The 21,350-nt window shown below is 48.6% G+C and overlaps 1 protein-coding gene across 2 annotated transcripts in view; it reads left to right on the top strand.

Annotated features, from left to right (window-relative positions):
* Positions 1 to 818: 818 nt before the first annotated feature.
* The window catches only part of WWC3 (WWC family member 3), a 117,067-nt gene continuing 96,535 nt past the window's right edge, over positions 819 to 21,350 (top strand). For both annotated transcript variants that reach the window (XM_087859871.1, XM_087859870.1), the window contains exon 1: positions 819 to 1,117. In XM_087859871.1, coding sequence (XP_087715997.1) covers positions 834 to 1,117 — 284 coding nt within the window. In that variant the 5' untranslated portion in view covers positions 819 to 833. The remainder of the gene's footprint in view (positions 1,118 to 21,350) is intronic.

Genomic DNA, 21,350 nt, shown 5'->3' with positions numbered 1-21,350 from the left:
CCTCTCCCCCGGGAATTGTTTGGGTCCCAGGAGTCAGCCCCAGGCGGGCCGTGTCTGCAGCTCGGGTGGGGTGCCGTCCTCCCGGCCCTCCTTCCTCTCCGTGGTGGCCCGGGGGCGGACGGACGCGGCGGCGCCCATCCTGGCCCCCGCGCGGTTTCCCGGCGAGGCCGGAGGAGGGAGGTGGTGGAATGGGAAGAGGGAGGAGCGCGCGGGGCGGGAGGGGAAGGAGAAGGAGGAGCAGCGGCTGGGAGTGGGGTGGGGAGAAGGAGCCTCGGGCTGGGGAGCCGGAGGAGCAGCAGCAGGAGGAGGTGGGGGCTCGGGGGTAGAGGAGCGGGTAGCGGAGGAGCCCCGGGGGAGCTTGGAGGCGGAGCAGCGGAGGGAGACTGCAAGGCTAGCAGCAAAGACAGGAGGTGCAGCCGAGGGGGACCGAGAGGAGGGGGCGGAGCAGCGGGAGAGGGCGGGGACTGCGCGCGCCCCGCCCCTCCCGACCGGGCCGCGCGGAGGAACGAAGATGGCCGGGCGCGCCGCAGGAATTGAGGGGCCGCCGGCACCGGCGGCGGCGGCGGTGGCGGTGGCGGTTCCGGGGCTGTGACTCCACGCGTGGCGGCGATCCGAGCGAGCCGGGCGGGCGAGCGGGCGGCGCGGGCGACAACGCGCAGGGTCGGGCCGGCGGCGGACGGGCGCCGGTGCGCGGGCGCCGGGCGGAGGATGCACCGGGCGCGGCGGGCGGCTCCCCGCGGCCGCCCCCGCGCCCCGGGCGCCGGGCCTTAGTGCTGGCGGAGGAGGCGGCGCGCGCGGGGCGGCCGGGCGGCGGCGGCGGGGCTCGTGCGGTCATGCCGTGGCTGAGCGGCGGCCGGCGGCGGCGGCGGGGAGAGCCGCGGGAGGCCCCACGGGAGCCGCCGCCGTCCGCGCAGCCCCCTCGGGAGCCGCCGCCGCCCGCGCCCCCTGCCGCGGCCCCCGCGCCCCCCGCGCCCTCCGCGCCGCCGCCGCCGCGGGCCCGGGAGAGCGCCGAGCTGCCGCTGCCCGCCGGCTGGGAGGAGGCGCGCGACTACGACGGCCGCGTCTTCTACATCGACCACAACACGCGCCAGACGTCGTGGATCGACCCCCGCGACCGGTAAGGGCGGGGGCGCGGACCGGGGCAGGGATCCGGGCGCTCCATCCCTTGGGCTCTGGGAGGGGATCGAGGACGCCGGGAGGCCTCCGGGTCTGGGCGAAGATCGCCTGTCTTCGGGGCCCCGGACGGGATCCGGGCGCCCCACGCCCCCACCCTGGGGCCTTGGACGAGGATCGAGGCGCCCCCTCTCCGGCCTCGAGTCCCCGGAGTGCGGAGCCCCGGCCGCCTCCCGGCCCCCGCTGCGGGGCCGACACAGTGACTTGGTTCCCTCACGTCACCCGCTGACCGGCGCCTGGAAGCTGGGCGCCTGGAATTTCCTCTCCCAGGGCTGACGGATGGCTCTCTTTTCCTTTTTCCGCTGCGGCCTCGCCCATCCCTCCCGGGCCTCGGCGGCCCACCGCCCCCGGCCCCCGCGGTGGCCAGATGAGCTGTCATCTTGGAGCATAAACGTGCGCTCCAGCTTCGTGGTGTGGGTTCCTTGTCTGGCGGCCTCAACCTAGTTTCCATCCAAAAACTGGTGCCAGATGGGCCACTTCAGGGATTCCCAGTTCTTTTGGAGTTGGGAGAGCCTGCTCCCAGACTATGATGGTTGCTCTTTAGCGCCTTTTAAAAACTGGGCTAAAATTCTGATTGAAATAGCCTTGTGCACTGCAGCCAGAATGGAATATGATTAGACCCATATGCTTTTGGAGTAAACGAAAAACAAGAGTTGAATTTCAGGTTTCCTTTTTGTGCAAGATGTGAATAGGGCACTAAGTTGTCTTATTATTCATGTGAGTATATCCCATGGAGTAAAAAATGGATTCTTCTAAAAGCACTACCAGATTGTATTTAATTAAGTCCATGTAATGATGCTTTTCCTTAGCTTTCTGTGTGATTGCTGGTTTCAGTGGTTCCGCTTTTTTGGAGAGATGCCTGTGTGTGTGTGTGTGTGTGTGTGTGTGTGTGTGTGTGTGTGTAATTGGGAATTCTGTTGAAACCAAGTGTTTCTAGTGGTTACTTGATATCTTGTCCTATGGGGAGCAACTTGTCTCTGCACTGGGCCTGAGTGCCAGAAAGGAAATACTGTAGGCTTCCCAGTGATTTTAAGACTTGAAAAGGCCCAGTGTGATGACACTGCTCCTGCTTCCTCCTTACCTGCACAGGAAAGGCAGTGCTGCATGGCACTGGCGTTTGAAAATAAACTTTGGAGGAGGGAAGCTGTTGAATTATTGTTTGAAGAATCTCTCTGGGTTCAGATAGGGAAAAACAAAACAAAGCAAAACGATCGTGTTTCCCTGACATTCTCCCTGAACACAGCTAACTTCTGGACTCAGAAACTTAGATAAATCCTAGCACAGTTTTATGGGTTAAAAAGATGTTTAGTTATTTTGAAAATCAGGTGAGATCATATAATAATTTTAACCAAAGGCTAGAGCCACAGCTGTTTGATCAAGCCTTGGATGGTTCTGGAATTGGTAGAACTGCTTGGAACGTGGTGCCCTTTTATGCTGTATGTCTGTTAAAAACCCAAACAACTGGAAAATGAACCAATTAAAAATACTGTTTGGCTTAGAAAAGGCTAAGGCTCATTTTATGAGGGTAATATAAAACAGTTGTGGTTACATTGGAGTGGGGATTCAAGATGAAAAATATAAATGTGCAAATTTCTATTTTAATGGTATGACCCAGGACAGAGGTGAGCAGACCCTACAGGAGTCAGCTTGTAGAATCTTCCTTTCTGTGTGTTTTATACACATTTCCTATGTTCTTTTTTCCAGAAATCCATTTGTGTTACTGAATGACGTTTTCACCCTTTTCAGACATCACTTATGTTGTAGATTTTTTTGAAAGTCCCATTTCTAATGCTAAAAGTGTCAATCGAGTGAACAAAAGTGCATATTTTACATTTTTTGTAAAGTAAAAACACGTGTATACTTTCATGAAACATTGTTTTTATAGTGAGTGAAAATTCAGCTGGGGACAGCTTGCACTTCAGCTCCCATAATACCTTGCCCGAAATATGTATGGAATGTTCAGCAAGCCACAAACATTTAAGTGGAGTCTCCCGAAGGGTGTAAATGGCGGATGGTGTAATAGCCATTCTTCTTCCTCTTTCAAAACAGAACCCTGCCGATTTTTATGGGTGGCTGATTATCCTTTAAAGTTGTAATTGATTTTTATTATATGGAAAAAAAATGTTTGTCGGAGCACATCTTCTCCATGTGCATCTGACAGTTAAAATCGTTTTTGAGTTGTGTTTGATTCACACAACTGGAAGATGGTGTTCAGGGACTTTCTCCAAACAGCTTCCAAATAGAGAACTGAGAGGAGGGTGGCAAATAAATAAATAAGTAAATAGGTTTTTAAAGAAAATGAAATTAGGAAGGAATAAATGAACGTAATAGGTGAGGCGAAAATTGTTGCTGACTTAAAACATTATTTCATATACAATTTAGTAAAAACTGCAATGGCGTAAACTATGCTCCTATAAGCAAAGTAACTGAGGGCCGAGGCTTGTAAAATAATCTCTTGTAGAGTTTTATAGTGATTCCATTCAGCGTTGTGTTTAGCAGCATTTGATACTGGCGGCTCAGGGTGTGTTGGTAAATTACTGGAGTGGTAATTTCTTTTTCAGGTCACAACCAAAAGGTTGCAAGCCTAAGGAAGTAATCTTTACAGATGTGGCTTCAGATGTATAAAAAAACTCAGTATTTTCAAAACGGAGTTTTTTGGGTTTGATTTCGAACCCACCTTAGGCTTCAATTCACTATCTCCACAGCTCTGTACCGTCTGTATAATTTGGATAGTTTCCTGCCACTCGTATCCAAAGACCTTGTTAAAAAATATCAAGTTGATTGTTTCTGTGGCTGGTAGTTTCTGTGGGTGAGTCTTGTGTGGTTTCCATTAGTCGCACGTGTGTATTTTATGTATATTAACTCAGAGTTCAGCGACCACTCTGTACAGAGATATTTGCTATTTAGGCAGAAAACATGGGAAGAACATTTTTGCCTCCTTTGGAAAAATGTTGTGCCTTTGACAGTTGTATATATGTGTGCTTCCTGTGGGATTGTGTTGACGTTATCCTATAGATGGACTGAATGATTGAAACTTCATGCTCTGTTTCGTGGAGCTCAGTTGAGATTACAATACTGGAATGCCAACCTCCAGCAGTTTAAGGATGGTGGATCGTATCACATTTGAGATCAAAGCAGAATGTAACTAATCCTGATGATGGTGGAAGGCCCGGATTATATCATGACATAAACTTTTAGGGACCCATTTGTTCTCGAGATGGGGTTTGACCTGCTCCAGTTGGAGGAATTCTGTGGTATATTAACATTCCTTTGAACAAGCTATTGTTTTATGGAGAAAACAATCCATGGTTTGGGAATTTGCCAGGCCGGAGCCCCATATAACAGAGCCAAATGACATCATTGCCACCTTCTTGCGACCTTTATTTGTATTAATTAATAAGCGGTTTACTATATTTACTCCACAGAGTCTATTTCTGGATTATACAAACTTTCTGATAAACAAACAATGATTTCTCTGTTTTTCATATTTTAAGATTATCAGTACTGTTTGTATGAACATCAGGGAGTGTCTTGCTTTTAAGGCCTTAAGGGGTGGGCTCCTGGAAGAATCTTTGTCCGTTTAGATTGTCAACAATCATTTCTTGGTTTCTTTCTTTCTTTCTTTCTTTCTTTCTTTCTTTCTTTCTTTCTTTCCTTCCTTCCTTCCTTCCTTCCTTCCTTCCTTTTTTTTTTTAAGAAAAGTGAATGGAAAAGTCATTTCTGAAAATAGATCCCGGATGTTTAGAAATCTCTAAGTTTCCTTTTCTCCCTTTTCACTCTGATTTCGGAAGTGGAAATAACGTGTTCCACCTTCTCTGGTAGGTTCTGCTCCAGGAGCCCACGGGTCAAGCATTAAATGTTAAAAGCCACCTGGAGAGCCTGGTGAGCTGCTTCTAGCCCAGGTCCTTTCGCCGATGTTGGTTGCCTTTCTAATATCTTCAATAAAATTAATCTGATGGAATATAGCAGAGTTACATTCTCCTGAATTCAGTTATTCCCATTTAAATCCAGTAAAATGAAGAGATATTTACAGAGATTCTTGGCCTCCCGAGTTCTGGGGAGGCAGATGGAGACCCAACTTTTCTGGGAGATGGGGGATAGACATACAAAATGAAGATGGTTGCCACAAGGTGGTGATGGCTTCTGAGAAAAGGAGGGAGGGCTCATTTGGGGGGGGGTGTCTTTATTTTCTTCCATTGATTTCCTTCGTTGAAGGTTTCTCCTGGGCTTTCTGGGAGCTGGGGAGGAAAAGGAGGAATGTGAAGAAAGTGCCGGAGGCAGGAAGTGCCTGTGGGCTGTTTGGGATCAATGAGGTCAGTTTCACCTACCCAGCATCTTTGTGTGAGGGAGCTGAGACTTGGGCAAGACCGTGAAGAGCTTGGAACCCTCATCTTGGGAGTTGGAAGGGCTAGGACTGTCTTGTGCAAGCCCCTCATTTCGCACTGCAGTCCATAGTTATGGGGATGTCCTGCTGGAGTTTGAAGGACAGGGACTCGAGCGGAGTTGACTTTCTGGCTGAGAACCAGTGCTCTTTCTGGTATGCCACTCAGCTGCCCAAACCCCACCCACTTTTAAGCATCCTACCTCTGTGTATTCATTCATTCATTCATTCATTCATTCATTCATTCATTCAACAACTGTTGCACAGCCTCTCGGTCTCAGGTGCTTCTCCAGGATTTGGGACTCCAGCAGTGAGCGCCAGCAAAGTCCCTGCCCCGTGGGGCTTACATACCTCACCATGGTGAAGGCATCTTGAGAAAGTGTTTGCAGAGCTGTGGAATCTTCAGTGTTTTCTCTCTGGCGGGTCCTCTTTTTATTTCTTTAAAGCTCAAGGGGCTAAGGAAGCAAGAGGGAAGGAGAAAGGGAGGAAGGTTAGGGCAGCCCCCAGACAGCAAGCCCTGTACTTGGGTGGGTGGGCCAGCCATCGCTCTAGGCTGGAAAGCTTCTGAGTGGCCGTGATGTTCCAGCCTCAGTGCCCCCGGGAGACAGAGCACTGCCAAGGTGAGTACGGCCTTTCCAGGCTGTGTGGAGCTCAGTCAGGACACCAGAGAGCCACCGTGCGGGGTGAACTCTTGCTGCCACTTGGAGCCCTGTCCCACGGGAAGGTGCCCGTCTCCAGCGTGGGGGTGGCCTCTGAGTGTACAGATCAACTGGATTTGCCCTGAAAATTGTCCTCACTTAAAAAAAAAAAAAAGTTGAGATAATATTTCCATACCATGAAATGTACCATTTAAAATGCACAGTATAGTGGTGTTCAGTATATTCACAGGGTTGTGCCACCATCACCACTAATTCCAGAACTTTTCCGTCACCCCAGAAGGAAACACTATCGCCGTTAGCAGTTACTCCCTACCTCCGTCAGCCCCTGGCAACTACTCATGTGCTGTCTCTGTAGATTTGCCTGTTCTGGACATTTCATCTGAGCGGAGTCAGACACTCTTTGGCCCCCTGTGTCTGGTTTATTTTGCTCAGCGTGATCTCTTCGAGGTTCATCCAGTGCTTCATGCCTTTTCATTGCCAAGTGCTGCTCCGCCGTGTGGCTCGGGCACAGTTTGGAAGCCGCCCCGAAGGGCCCGCCTCGTCCAGGTGTTCCCTACGGAGTAGAGGAAGCAGGCGTGGCTTGAAATTGCACTGTGTCAACTCCAGCAGTTCTACTCACAGAAAAATGACCGTTCCCGTGTTTACAATGACAGATGTAAACACCACCTCGTGTAGTCCGTGAGCAGCACGAGCTCTTGGGCCGGCTCGGATCAGCTGTTGTCTGTTCTCGTTGGTTCGCTGCTTGTTTTGGCTTGCCCACAGCTGGAGCCGGCCTTCCCGGGGCCCTCTGCCCGTGGTGCCCAGGAAGCCCCGCGTTTCAGGCTTCGGATTCTGTTCCCTCCCATGAGCCCCGAGTGGATTCCTGTGTCTGGAGATGGGGTCACAGCTCAGTACAGGTTCGGTGTTGATCGGAGGTGGCCCTGCATTTGGCATTTCTGAACCGTAACGAATAGCTCTGTGTCGCGGACTGTTCGAACTGCTCATCCCGGCTCTGGGGAAAATGTTTCCTTGCCCTTCTATCCCGAGTGTCCGTTCATGCAGGGAAGTGTCCATTAGCCTGGGCCGGACAGGCGAGCTTAGGTGAAGCCCGTGAGTGCTCGGAACGGGGCAGTTCGGGGCTTCGGGGCAGTTTGGGGCTTCGGGGCCCGGGCCGGCCCGTGGACTTCGCCTGGTGGGTCGGGGCCGGGACCGGGCCGTGCGCAGGGCCGTGTGCAGCCGCCCGCTGGGCCCCGATGTGTCCCGATGTGCCCGTGGGGCCTGGCGCTCGGACTGCAGTGCAGGGAGGGTCTGGCTGCAGCTGCACACGTTCGCACCCTGCCTCCACTCGCTCTCGCCCAGAAATGCCCCTCACACACTGGCCCGCTTCTCAGAGAAAACGGACGTTTTTGAGGAGGGGGGATGCTGTCCTGACAGTCGGCCCTTCTGAGGCCTGGGTGAGTTGTTTGTGAAGTGACGCACTTCATGTGACGATCAATGGGTGGATGCAGCCAAAGCAGCGGGGAGCTCTGTGCAAATTCACTGTTTGGCATCATGGCAACTCCCAGTCCTCGCTTGGCGCTGCGCTCGCGTGCACAGCTGCCCTTTGAAATGTTTGGGTCCACAGGGACCTGGGCTGTTTTTCTATGACGCGGGGAACCCACTGAAACATTCTTGCCATATGAGAATGAAACAGTGCATAAATATGCAGAACACATGGAAATCCCCAACTGCCCCTTCCCACAGGGAACCTCCCTCAGCAGCTTGCTCTGTGTCCTTCTAGTCCCTTCTCTACGCTCTACCTAAATACATGTGCATGAAGCTGGACCTTTGTCTTGGGATTTTACATAAATGGGATCATACTACCAACTTTTTTCCCCCGTGACTTGACACTCTCGTTTGATAATATGTCTGGGTGCTCTTTCCACTGTTGGAGTATATAGATCTACCACCGTTCTTTAACAGGTTTTTTATTGAGGTAAATTTCACATAACAAAATTGCTCATTTTTAAAAAAGATTTTGTTTATTTGAGAGAGAGAGAGTGAGAGAGAGAGCACGAGAGGGGAGAGGGTCAGAGGGAGCAGCAGACTCCCCACTGAGCAGGGAGCCCGACACTGACCGATCCTGGGACTCCAGGATCATGACCTGAGCCGAAGGCATCGCTCAACTTACTGAGTCACCCAGGCGCCCAGCAGAATTAACTCATTTTAGGGGCGCCTGGGTAGCGCAGTCGTTAAGCGTCTGCCTTCGGCTCAGGGCGTGATCCCGGCATTCCGGGATCCAGTCCCACATCGGGCTCCTCCGCTGGGAGCCTGCTTCTTCTCTCCCACTCCCCTGCTTGTGTTCCCTCTCTCGCTGGCTGTATCTCTGTCACGTAAATAAATAAAATCTTAAAAAAAAAAAAAGAATTAACTCATTTTAAAGTGAGCTACTCCGTGGCGTTTAGTGCAGTCACAGTGCTGTGCACCGCCCCCTCTGTCCAGTTCCAAAGCATTTCCTTCACCCCAGAAGGAAGCCCCATCCCCATAAAGCAGCCACCCCGTTTCCTCCTCCCCACAGCCCCTGACACCCCCCCAGGCTGCTTTCGCCCTCGCTGGTGTTGCCAGTTCTGGACGTTCCATCTAAGTGGAGTCGTGTGATATGTGGCCTTTTGTGTGGGGCTTCTTCCATCTAGCCTGCTGGTTTTTTTGTTTTGTTTTGTTTTTTTAGATTTTTTTATTTATCAGAGAGAGAGTGCACATGCCCAAGCAGGGGGAGTGGAACTCGATCCCGGGAGAACCTAAGATCATGACCTGAGCCAAAGGCAGAGGCTTAACCCACTGAGCCACCCAGGTGTCCCCAGCCTGATGTTTCTGAGGTTCATCCGCATTGTAGGGGCCTGGTTTTATGCTTCTGCTTTTGGTGTACTACGGGGAAAGCCCTCACGGGACCCTAACCAAGGGCAGCCATGTGAACTGTGCCCACGGGAGCAGCCCGCACTCTAAGGAAAATCAGTCGACCATCAAAAAAAGAGTTAAGCTTTTCGTTTTTTCCTTAATTTAGCCTTTGAGTCGTTGAGAAAGAGAGAAGTATCAAATCTTCCACATCTCTTTTTATCATTAGGGACAGGGAGCCCAAAAACTAATATGTAGTAAGACTTTTTAATAATCTAGCTGCTACGTTTGCCGGGTGCCGTGGAGCGTAACAAATGAGCGTCACCCAGCCCTTTTCCTCCAGGAGCTGCAGACGCCGCTGGGGAGGCAGAGGGATGGTCTGCGGAGTAAGAAGCCAGTGCCCCGGGGGCTACCAGCGTGCTGCCAGCGGCGGGCCGCCCTCAGGCCAGAGGCCGAGGCTGAGGCCCCAGCTTAGCTCCTGCCCCTGCACCATGCTGCCCTGCAAGGCCCCGAATGTCCTTGTGCCTAGATTTTCCCACACGGACGACGGGGACGACGATACTTGTTGTTAGTTAGTCGATGAACCAATGTTTCAGTGTGAATTGTTTCCCGAACGTCCTGGCGGGCCGTGGGAGATCCTAGGGCAGGGGCTGGCCATCAGTAGCCCACAGGCTGAATCCAGCCCACCACCCGTTTTCATCCAGCCTGCAGGAGAAGAAGGGGCTTTCCATTTTTAAGTGGTTGAAGAAGAATACAAAGAAGAGTAGTATTTTGTGACATTTATGGGAAATTCAAATTTCAGTGTCCATGAATAAAGTTTTATTGGAGCTGAGGGATACATGCTGTGGCTGCTTTCAAGCTATAACTAACTGTAAGGACAGAGTTAAGTTCTGGACAGAGACCATGTGGCCCACCAAGCTGAAAATATTACCATCTTGGCTCTTTACAGAAAATGTTTACTGACCCCTGATCTTACAATACACGATTCATTAAGGTAACCATGGGTCCGTGGGCGTATAGGGGGGTGGGGCACAGGATAAGACCTGAAGACTCCAGTGGGAAGTCTAACCAACTGGAGGAAAGGGGCTTGGAATCATAAAAGCCAGTGGGGATGTTTTAGTCAAGGAACCCCCTCTGTAGAAACTTTTTCAGAAAAGGATATTGTATCTGTCATAAGGCAATCAGGGAAAGTTAGATTAGATCATTTAAATAATATGTAAATTAAGACTAAGAAGGCAGGAAAGTAACCGCCTTTAGAAAGATTTTCATTAGGGGGCACCTAGGTGGCTCAGTCTGTTAAGCATCCGACTCTTGGTTTCAGCTCAGGTCATGATCTCAGGGCTGTGAGATTGAGCCCCGAGTCAGGGAGCCCGCTTAAGATTCTGTCTCCCTCTCCACGGGCTCTCTCTCTGTTTCTCTCTCTCTTAAAAAAAAAAAAAAAAAAAAAAGGAAGAAGAAAGAAAGAAAGATTTTCATTAAAAATACACATTTAATTCTGGGGATCTAGTGTATAGCATTGTGATTATAGTTAACAGTACTGCATTGTATCCTCAAATTGCTAAAGATAGATTTTTTTTTTTAAGATTTTATTTATTTATTCGACAGAGAGAGAGACAGCCAGCGAGAGAGGGAACACAAGCAGGGGAAGAAGCAGGCTCCCAGCGGAGGAGCCTGATGTGGGGCTCGATCCCAGAACGCCAGGATCACGCCCTGAGCCGAAGGCAGACGCTTAACCGCTGTGCCACCCAGGCGCCCCTAAAAAGAGTAGATCTTAAATGTTGTCAGCACTAAAAGGAAATGGTAATTATGTAATGTGATGGAGGAGTTAGCTGATGATATGGTGATAATCATATTGCAATATGTAAGTATCAAATCATATTGTATACCTTAAACTTACACAATGTTATATGTCAATTATATCTCAGTAAAGATGGAAAGAACACACAGTTAAAAAAGCTAAGGTTTAGGAATGCTTGGGTGGCTCAGTTGGTTAAGGGTCTGCCTTCAGCTCAAGTCATGATCCCAGGGTCCTAGGATGGAGCCCCACATCGGGCTCCTTGCTTAGCAGGGAGCCTGCCTCTTCCTGTCCCTCTGCCTCTCCCCCTGCTTGTGCGCTCTGTCTTGCTCTCTCTGTGAAATAAATAAATAAAATCTTAAAAAAAAAAAAAAAGCTAAGGTTTAAAGGTACAAAAAGCTTTAGTTCCTGGGGGAATTTGAGTAAGGGACTCATTCTTTTGTGCTCCTGGGTAAATGGATCTCCCCCCCACCTGAACTTCAGTGGGTTTTAAAGGCCCCTTAAGGGAATTGTGTGTGTGTACATATGTGCCTGCTCAGAGCATGCAGATGGAAAGAAGAAATCCAGCTGTTCCCTACCCCTCCACACCCCACTTCGCAGACCTGGAGGTGCAGAAAAGACCCTCTGGGACCAGTGTTACAGGGAGAGCCCATCATTAGCCCGTTCCTCGTCAGAGTAAACTGAGAGGCAGTCAAACCCCAAACCACTGTGTGATTCCAGGCAACACAACACACAGAAGGAAACTGGTATGATTCTGTTTATATAGCATTCTTAAAATAATAACGTTACAGAGATGGAGAACAGATTAGTGGTTGCCAAGGGTTAGGAATGGGGAGCAGGGGTAGATGTGGCTCTAAAAGTCACTCGAGGGAGGCTTGTAGTAGTGGGATATTTCTAGATCTTGCTTGTGGTTATGGAAGCTACACATGTGATAAAATGGCACGGAACTAGTACAGAATAAGTACAGCCGCTCACGCTCACGGGGACGCACGCACACCGAACTCTGAGGGAGCTGTGTGGAGCGTACCAGTGTCAGTTACCCGGTCGCGCATTGTGCCATAGTCACGCAGGATGTGACCCCCCGGGAGAAATTGGGTGAGGGACACTCCCCATACATTTCTTTGCAACTTTCTGTGAATCTGTGATTGTTTCAAAATAAAAAGTTAAAAAAGAAAAAAAGAAAAGGAAATCAGAGAATGAAGGGACCAAGCAGTTATTTATAGTTTAAAAAAAAAATTTAAACCATCTCATTTCCTTTAACTTATTTAGATTTTACTCTGCTTTTTCTACACAGTACTGAGCACGTTATGGGTGCTCAATAAATATTGAATGCAATTATGCATGTAGAAACAGGTTTTACTTGTGTATTTCAGCATTTCACTTAGTTTTTCTCATGTATCCTAGAGTTCTCAAGAGCAGTCGTCTTTGTCAGCCGTCAGGGCCCCCGCTTTGTTGGAGAGTGGCCACCCTTGTCTTGACTCAGGGGATGTGCCCCTCTCTGCAGCTCCTGATGAAGTCCTGCTTACTCAAAGCCAGTGGGTCTCAACGAGGAGTGATTTTGTTCTCCCCCCCCCCGGGGGGGGGCGTTTGGCAATGTCTGGAGATATTTTTGATTGCTGTAACTGGGGGCGGGGTTGGGGTGCGACTGGCCATTTAGGAGATAGAGGCCAGGGATGCTGTTAAATGCCCTACAATGCATAGGACAGCCCCCACCACAACGAACAGTGATTTGGCCCCAGATATCCATAGTGTCTAAGGTCACTCTGAGCCTGTCGTAGAGCAGCTAGACCTGCGGTTGGCTGGGGCAGGAGCACACAGCCCAGAGCTGTGCAGTGAGCACGGGGTGTGTGTGTGTGTGTGTGTGTGTGTGTGTGTGTGTGAGAGAGAGAGAGAGAGAGAGAGACTGGCAGAGTTGAGGACAAGGCCCTTTGTTCCTATAGACCTACATGGCAGTAACTCCTCCCCCTGCTGATTGAAGTCCTGTCTCCACCCAGATTCGGAGCTGGGCAGTTGTTTGCCACAAAACCCAGGAGGGAGCAGGCTGAGAGGCTGAGGGTGGCAGAGGGGAGAGGCTGACTGAAGGTTCTAGAGCTACTTGCCTGCAGCACCTTTTCTTATATGAAATGTGAAATGACGTCTACTTACCCTTCAAAGCTGGTTGAACTGGGGTTCTGTTATTTGCAACCGGCAGAGGTGTCATTGCTCATGTGCTCCTAGCTTCCATCACTGACGTTCTTCTTGGGGGTGTAAGCTGCCACTGGGCAGCTCTACCATCATTTATTAAATTGTCGTCTGTTTCTGACCATTTAGATTGCCTCTTGATATTTATGATTATGTAAATACTATGATTATAGTGCTGCTTATGTGCAGTTGTTTTCTCTGTAGTGCTGTTTTTTCCATGTTTGCTTTAGGAGCTCGTCATAGGCATGGGATGAATGCAGACCAGTGGTTGGTTGGTTGGTTTTAATACACCTCTATTTTGGAGTGTGTTAGAATCACAGAAAAGTTGCGAAGACCATTTCCCCCATTGTTAACGTCTTATATCACCATGGCATATTTGTCAACACTAAGAAGCCAGTTTTGTTCTGTTACTAGAACTCCAGACATTATTTGAATTTCACCAGTTTTTCCACCAATGTCTTTTTTCTGTTCCAGGAGTTTTTTAGAACTATTGAGTTGTTGGTATTTGTGTGGTTCAAACCTAGTATTTGTAAGTTTCTCCTATATCTCTCTTTTGTGGGTGTTCATTTATGTTTCGTGCATTCGACAGACTTGTTAGAAGTGCTCTGAGGCTTCATTTCATTTAGGCTAGTGACGTCATATGGCATTCATTGAATAGTGACTTGTGGAGAACCTTCTATGCTTTCTCCAGCTCCTCCCCAGCCTCACACCCATCCCAGCATTAAACTGTGCGGTGACTACATACAGCCCTCAAGTACTCTCTAGATTTCACATGAAAAGGAAAGGGATAGATGAACCTCAGAGACACACAGGACAACATAATGTCCCCCAAAGGCAAATCCATAGAGATTAGAAAGCAGACTAGTGGTTGCCTGGGGCCAGAGGTGGGAAAAGGGAGTGACTGCCAGTGGGCACCAGGGGTGTTGCTGCAGTGATGGGAATGTTCTAAAACTGGATTATGTTTTGTACAACTTGATAAATTTTTAAAAAATCATTGAATCGTACACATAAAAGGGGAGGATTTTATGGTGTGCAGATTATACCTCAATAAAATGTTGCGTTTATTTACTTCAAAATGATTTGTTCATTTATTTTAGAGAGAGAGCACAGGGTGGGGGTAGAGGGAGAGACAGAATCCTCAAGCAGAGTCCCTGCTGAGCGCAGAGCCCAAGGCGGGGCTCGATCCCAGGACCCTGAGATCATGACCTGAGGTGAAATCAAGAGTCGGATGCTCAACTGACTGAGCCACCCAGGTGCCCCCTCAATAAAATTGTTTTAAAAAAATCTTTTAGGGGCGCCTGGGTGGCACAGCGGTTAAGTGTCTGCCTTCAGCTCAGGGCGTGATCCCGGCATTATGGGATCGAGCCCCGCATCAGGCTCCTCCGCTATGAGCCTGCTTCTTCCTCTCCCACTCCCCTTGCTTGTGTTCCCTCTCTCGCTGGCTGTCTCTATCTGTGTCGAATAAATAAATAAATCTTAAAAAAAAAAGTTAAAAAAAATCTTTTAAAGTGAACCTGTTTTTTACATTTTTATATTTTACATGTGGTTACCTTGTTTTGGTAGTTGGACAGACCAGGCTGTGTAGATTAGACTTGGCAGCCTCTGACCGTGCAAAAGGCTTCTGGGCTCCTCAGAACGTCCATACAATATAATATCGTATGTCTACTATACTTCCATTAAGAATAAAAAAAGCTTGGGGTCTTGGTGGCTCAGTCGGTTAAGTGTCTGCCTTCGGCTCAGGTCATGATCTCGGGGTCCCAGGATCCAGCCCCACGTTGGGCTCTCTACTCAGCGGGGAGTCTGCTTCTCCCTCTGCCTCTGCCTGCCGCTCCCCCTGCTTGTGCTCTCTCTGTCAGATAAATAAATAAAATCTTTTTTAAAAATTAAAATAAAATTTAAAAAGCTTGGGGCATCTGGGTGGCTCAGTCAGTTAAGGGTCCAACTCTTGGGTTTGGCTCAGGTCATGATCTCAGGGTTGTGAGATCGAGCCCTGCGTCAGGCTCCATGCCGGGTGTGGAGACTGCTCAAGATTTTCTCTCTCCCTAAAAAAATCAAAAATCAAAAAAGCCTTTTAAAATGTTTGTGCAGTCACCGGGTACACTTACCAGGAAGCCATATGTTAGTTCTGTCCAGGAGTTTTGCCCACTGTAAGGGGAGAGTACAGTCATGAGCAACCTGGTAACCAGTACAGATTAACAAGATGGGCGGTTTTCACGAAGGCAACACCTCTTTCATTCAGAGGAATTTATCTTCTGGGACGACTCGCTAGCACTGCTGTTTGTTTTAGAATAGTTGGTGTGATGCCTCATGATGTGGCAGTGTTTGGAGTAAAATGAAGTTTGTGGCTAAAGGACCAATTGATACTTGGGCCTTTAAATATCGGCATTCTCGTCTTTCACACATTTTTGGAAGAACCTCTTAAAATTGTAGAACATGCTTTTCGTTTCTTAGATATATTAAAATGTGACATTTTCTTGATAGGGTTTGGAATGGATGAACAGGGCCATTGGTATGTCCCGGAATGTACCACAAACCGTAGGGACCGCCCAAGTGTGGTGAGCCCCGGCTTTAGACATGGACAGTCTTGAGTCTGACTCCTGGCTCTGCCATTCGATGTGTGCCCTAAGGCAGTATTTGGGTTCTCTGAGCCTCAGCTTCCTCTTCCATAAAATGGGGGCACTTAGATCAATGTCTAGTGCATAATAGACACATTTTAAATCATTTTTGTGATCGTATTAAATAGTCATTCAGCATTGTGAGTCTTCGTTTCTTTTTTCTTTCGCCTACCAAACTCTCCTCCCTTTGTCATGCCACTTCTGCTTCCGAGTTGCTTCCTTATTTTCCTCAGAGCTCTGTGGCCCCGGAGGCCTACCAGGGTACAGACAGGTGCTCAGAGTTCACGATACTTATTTTTCCTCTCTGCTTGAAGCTGTTCTTTGCATTCTCTTGGTTTTGTGGCTGGGTAAGTGAAGTTGCTGGAAATGAAATGTTACTAAAGAGAATTAACAAATTAGAGCAGAGCCACCAAACTTTTTTGGTAAAGGGCTAGAGAAAAAAATAGTTTAGGCTTTACAGGCCACAGGGTCTCTGTTGCAACCACTCAGCTCTGCTGGTGTAACTCAAAAGCAGCCAGAGACAATCCCGAAATGTTGGGTGGGCCTGGACGTGCTTCAATAAAGCTTTATTTATAAAGATAGGAAGCAGGCCGGATTTGGCCTGTGGACCCTACTTGGCCGATCTGAGAATGACGTCATGCTTGTTTGTGTACCGTGTTAACACCCCCGGAGCATTTGCATGTTTAACTTCCGTTATTGTCACGTTAGCTTAGATACAAATCTGAAAATACGGCAAATATGTACAGAACTATTCATTTCCAGGTTTTGGTATCATCTGGTTCGGAACTTGGTATTTGTAGCGCTCAGGGATGTTGAAGACTCTGAAAGAATTCACATCATATGATTAGACCTCATCCCGTAGTTAATGTTGAATACTTAATATTGGACAGGTATTAAGAATAGGAGAAGTTGATTCAAGGTCAAGATGTTCAGCTACATCTTCTCAGCAACCTTGTGCAATATCTACAAGACAGTTTTCGTTTGTGTATTAATAGCTTTTGGCTGTACATTGAATGGATGAACTTACTTTTGGGATGAAATTAAGTTTACCCAAATCACTGTGCTGTTTGGGCCTTGGAAGGGCTTCTCAGAGCATGGGTCCATGTCCGTCCCGGCGCTTTGGGGAAGTTCTCATTCTCGTAGGGCTCACATGCCAGTGTGGGGAGACGGGAAAGGAGGGGTGAAACGGGGTTAGAGGGAGGCAGTGAAAAATAATTAACAGTCACTTCAACAGTTAACGTAGGTATTTTCCTAGCAGCATGAGGCCGAAGCTATAAAAGATATTTCCATCCTTGGGGCGCCTGGGTGGCTCAGTCGTTAAGCGTCTGCCTTCGGCTCAGAGCGTGATCTCAGAGTCCTGGGATCGAGTCCCGCATCAGGCTCCTCTGCTGGGAGCCTGCTTCTTCCTCTCCCACTCCCCCTGCTTGTGTTCCCTCTCTCGCTGGCTGTCTCTCTCTGTCAAATAAATAAATAAAATCTTAAAAAAAAAAAGATATTTCCACCCTACTTAGATTCTCCAATTCCACTAAAACAAGGGTTGTCAGCTAGGGGCAGTTTTGTCTTCCAGGGGACATGTGGCAATGTCCGGAGACAGGTGCGATTGTACAGGCACGTGGTGGGGGGAGTCTGGGCCGCCAGTCGACATCCCACAGTGCGCAGGGCAGCCGCACCACGAAGAGAAATCCAGCCCATGTGTCAGCTGCGCTGAGGCTGGGAACCTGCCCTAGGGGTATACTGGTAAACCATCCTTGGATGGCCCTCGCCCCCTTGGGGCTCACATTGCAGTGGTGGCAAGGGGCAGTAACCAGCCCCATCAGTGCTCACTCTGGGTGAGGTGGCTAGTTTGTAGGGGGTGTCGGGAGGCCTCGCTGTGAAGGCATGTTTGAGTGATGCTTGCCGGAGGTGAGGAGGAAGCCCAAGGTGTCTGGGGGCTGAGGCTTTTGGGGAGAAGGAAGCGCAGGTGTGGAGGTACCAGGGATGGGGCAAAGTGGGTGGGGCGAGGTGGCTCCGGAAGGGTTTATGTCACATAAAGGTGTGCCATCGCGGGGACTCTGGCTGGGACTCTGAGCAGGTCAGGGAGCCTTCTGTTGGGGAGTCTTAGCATTTTATTGGGGTCTCTTTGCTGTGAGGGGACTGAGAGGGAGGGAGGGAGCTGAAGCAAGAAGGCTGGGCAGGAGATAGGGGCTGAGACTGAGAGGTAGCAGTGGGGGTGCGCCCAGACCTAGGCATGGTTTCTTAAGGACGTGCAGTCCGTGTTGCAGTGGCCCTGATTCACCCCTGCTCTTGAGGCCCTCCCTCAGAGCCCTTACAGGCTTCGAGAAGCAGGGTTCGGCCGGAATGGAGAGTGTGGCTGTCATGTTTGGATCAGCACAAAGGAGCTGGGCCTTGTGCCTATGCTGTTCCCCAGCTTTGCTCCTGGTGGCTACGCCGAATACTGTGGAACAGGAAATGTTGTGCAGCGGATGTATTTTGTTCTTGTTATTTTAGCAGTTGAGCTGTGTGTGCACTTAAAGAGTATCTTTGGGGAAGATTTATATATGCTTTTGGAATGCCCATATCTTGTTACAGATTCTTGTGTTTAGAACCTGGTGTTTTATTATTACTTCAAAAAAAGTGGCGGGTAGTTGCTTTCTAATGGTTGGATGGTTTGGGATCTAAAATGATAAGGCACGAGCCCATGGTGGCCAACTCTGCAGAGTTTTTTCCCCGTTGTGACTTTTCTTTAGAAGCATTGTGGCGCCATTTTGTTTGCCATATGTAGGCTGCCTCAGAAGGCATCTCACGTAGATTATTCTGTGATTGATCTGGCCCAGGTTAACCCAAGATTGTCATCTCCTTAATCTCAGTACTAAAAGCCGAGACATCAAAAACCAAACCCTCCCTCCTCCAGTATCATAAACCTCCCAAATGTCACCGTGCAGATGGCATATTGACAAAAATGTCGAGGATTACCAAGAATAGCTTCTTGCATTCACATGTGTATCTAGGGGAGAAGGACAGAGAAGCATTTCCATTTTAAGTGCCACCGCGGGGGCCAGAACCAATAATTCCTCTTTGAGCAACTCTCAACACTCAGCTCTATCTTGGAGCTTTCGACATGTTTACTTTCAACTTTTAAATATGACTTGTGTGTACGTATTATGCCTTTAAAATTATGAATATTTTTCTTATGCCATATATCACCCAGCTCCTTTAAAAATATAAATCACTCTAACGTTTGACATCAACATGTAACGGATATAACACGTTTTCCCTGAGTCATTGTCAGCATCTCATTCTGAAATCTCGTGCCAGCTCAGTAAATATTTGGGATCCAAAGTCTGTGTTTCCTTCAGATGGGCTGATTTTTATCTTGTGTAAAGTGGAGAAACCTGTCACTTTCTTGCCATCTGTGTTGGGGTGCTTGGTAACCACTTTTTCATTGGCTGTCATCCCCTTTTTGCATCACCGAAAATAACAACTTGGCATGCCACTTTGGGGACAAAGGCTGTTTTTGTCATTTTCAGGGTTATAAAACCATGTGGATTAATCCCAGGCAGGTGGTGGGGAAAGGAGCAAGAACTAAGCTGGTTCTTCTACCTCCCTGAGCTGCGAGATCAGTTCCTGGAACACTCTCCAAACTCGTAGTAGTTCAAAGACAACTTGGACTGCACAGGAGCTAGTCAGTGTCGCCCGTGAGCTCTTCATTGATGGTGCCTCTGAGTCTTTCCCCTTTTTCTCGTGGTCTTTTTTTTTTTTTTTTTAAGATTTTATTTATTTATTAGAGAGAGAGAGTAGCGGGAGGAGCAGAGAGAGAGGAACAAGCAGACGCCGCACTGAGCTCGGAGCCCGACACGGGGCTTGGTCCCATGACCCCAAGATCACAACCTGAGCCGAAATCAAAGAGTCAGACGCTTAACCAACTGAGCCACTCAGGCGCTCCTCCCGTGGTCTTTTTTATGTTTCACTGGTGTTTGGTTGCTTTACCTCTCCACCCAGAGTTAAAGAAGGTGCTTTGGTGTATTCCAAACTACAAAAATAAATGAAAATAGAAAATTTTCCATGAAGCCGACCAACGACATAATGGTACCACAGGCATATAAGTTGCTGGAATTGGGTTTGTGAAGCATTTGGCTGGTCATGTTTTCATGTTTGCAAAGCTGGAAGGTGTAAGAAGTGGTTGGGTTTTTTTTTTTCCCTCACCAAAAAGGTAGCCCTACAGTAAACTTGATACATTCTTGTTATTAATTAATAGGTTTCAAAGAAACTGAAGTGAAATTCTTTTTTCCTCCTATGCAAGTAAAGGTGAAACAGAAGTGTGACCTTCAGGCCATTGCTCTTTTGATAATTAGGTCTTACGCTTGGTCGAAAGATAGGATCAAAGTCAGAACTCTCTAGAAGCAAGGAAAAGGAAGTGCTGGAGAAAGTGTCAATTGCAGTGCAGTTTGTTTATAAAGGAGCAAACGAATACTCTGTGCAGTGGTCCCTCACGGTCACTCCCTCCCCGGCTAGTGGCACTGTGTAATGAAACAGTGTCTCACCATCTCCGATCAGTATTAGTAGAACAAGATTTCTGCACTACCTACAGTACACAGGACTGGAGCAGCCTAGGCTTGAAGCCACAGGCGTATTTCTGTTTCAAGACGGCTCCTTGGGTTCCCTCTGGAATCTCAGATTGCGTGTTGCCATCGACAGTCAAGGGGCCACGTCCTTTTCTGCCTGGCGCCATCTCCAGCCACGGATGGTTAGCCGGCTTGGGGTGAGAGCAGTCTGTCTTTCGTGGGGCTGGCCCGGGCTGCAACTTCCGTCTCACCTACCCCCTTGGGTCCTGCTTGCTTCCCAGGAGAGCCATTAACATTCGCCCTTATTTCGTGTTCATAAGGAGCACAGCATCCTCGGTGATTATTTGAGGGTGCCCTCCAGTTTGCGTTCGTCCACGCAGACGAAACTCTGGGTCCTCCCACCGTTCTGGGGGCCTGATTCTAAATCCACACACTGTCCTGCTTATGTTGCTCTCGAGGGCTTCGTAGCTGTGATTTTGTCACCGCTTTGTATTTCCGAGTGGTACATATCTATTTATATTTTCAAAAATGCATTGATTTTGTTTTCCCCCAGAGGGAGGGAGGGACAGCATGTCATACTCTTTACCCGTGATGAGTGTAGCATCAGGTAAAACCCTGAGGTCTTAGGCACAGAAATACTGTCATTTCTGTGTTAATTTAGAGTTGTACATATCCTAACCTGGCCTCTTCAATCCTAGATGCCAAATTAACCTGGGGAGCTATCTGTGTATATTTGCATTTACACACACACACACACACACACACACACACACACACACACACACGGCCCCACCTTAGGAGATTCTGATCAGCAGGGCCCAGGAAGCCCCAGTACCCATTTTTCTCCTATTTTGAAAGACTGAGGTAAAATTCATGTAACATGAAATTAACCACTAACTATTTTAAATGGTTAAGTCTGTGGCATTTAGTACATTCACAGTGTTGTGCAACCACTATCTCTATCTAGTTTCAAGATATTTTCACCACCAAAAAGAAAACCTTGTACCCATTAAGCAGTCACTCCCCATTCCCCTCCTTTCAGCCCCAGGCTGCTTTCGGTCTCTATTGTTTGCCAGTTCTGGCCGTTTCGTAGAAATAGGATCATAGAATATATGGTCTTTTGTGTCTAGCATGATGTTTTCAAGGTTCATTTGT

Source organism: Ursus americanus, chromosome X, assembly GCF_024610735.1.
Source record: "Ursus americanus isolate L20-20 chromosome X, mUrsAme1.1.p, whole genome shotgun sequence".
Taxonomy (NCBI): Eukaryota; Metazoa; Chordata; class Mammalia; order Carnivora; family Ursidae; genus Ursus; species Ursus americanus.
This window is presented reverse-complemented; position numbering and strand designations above follow the sequence as displayed.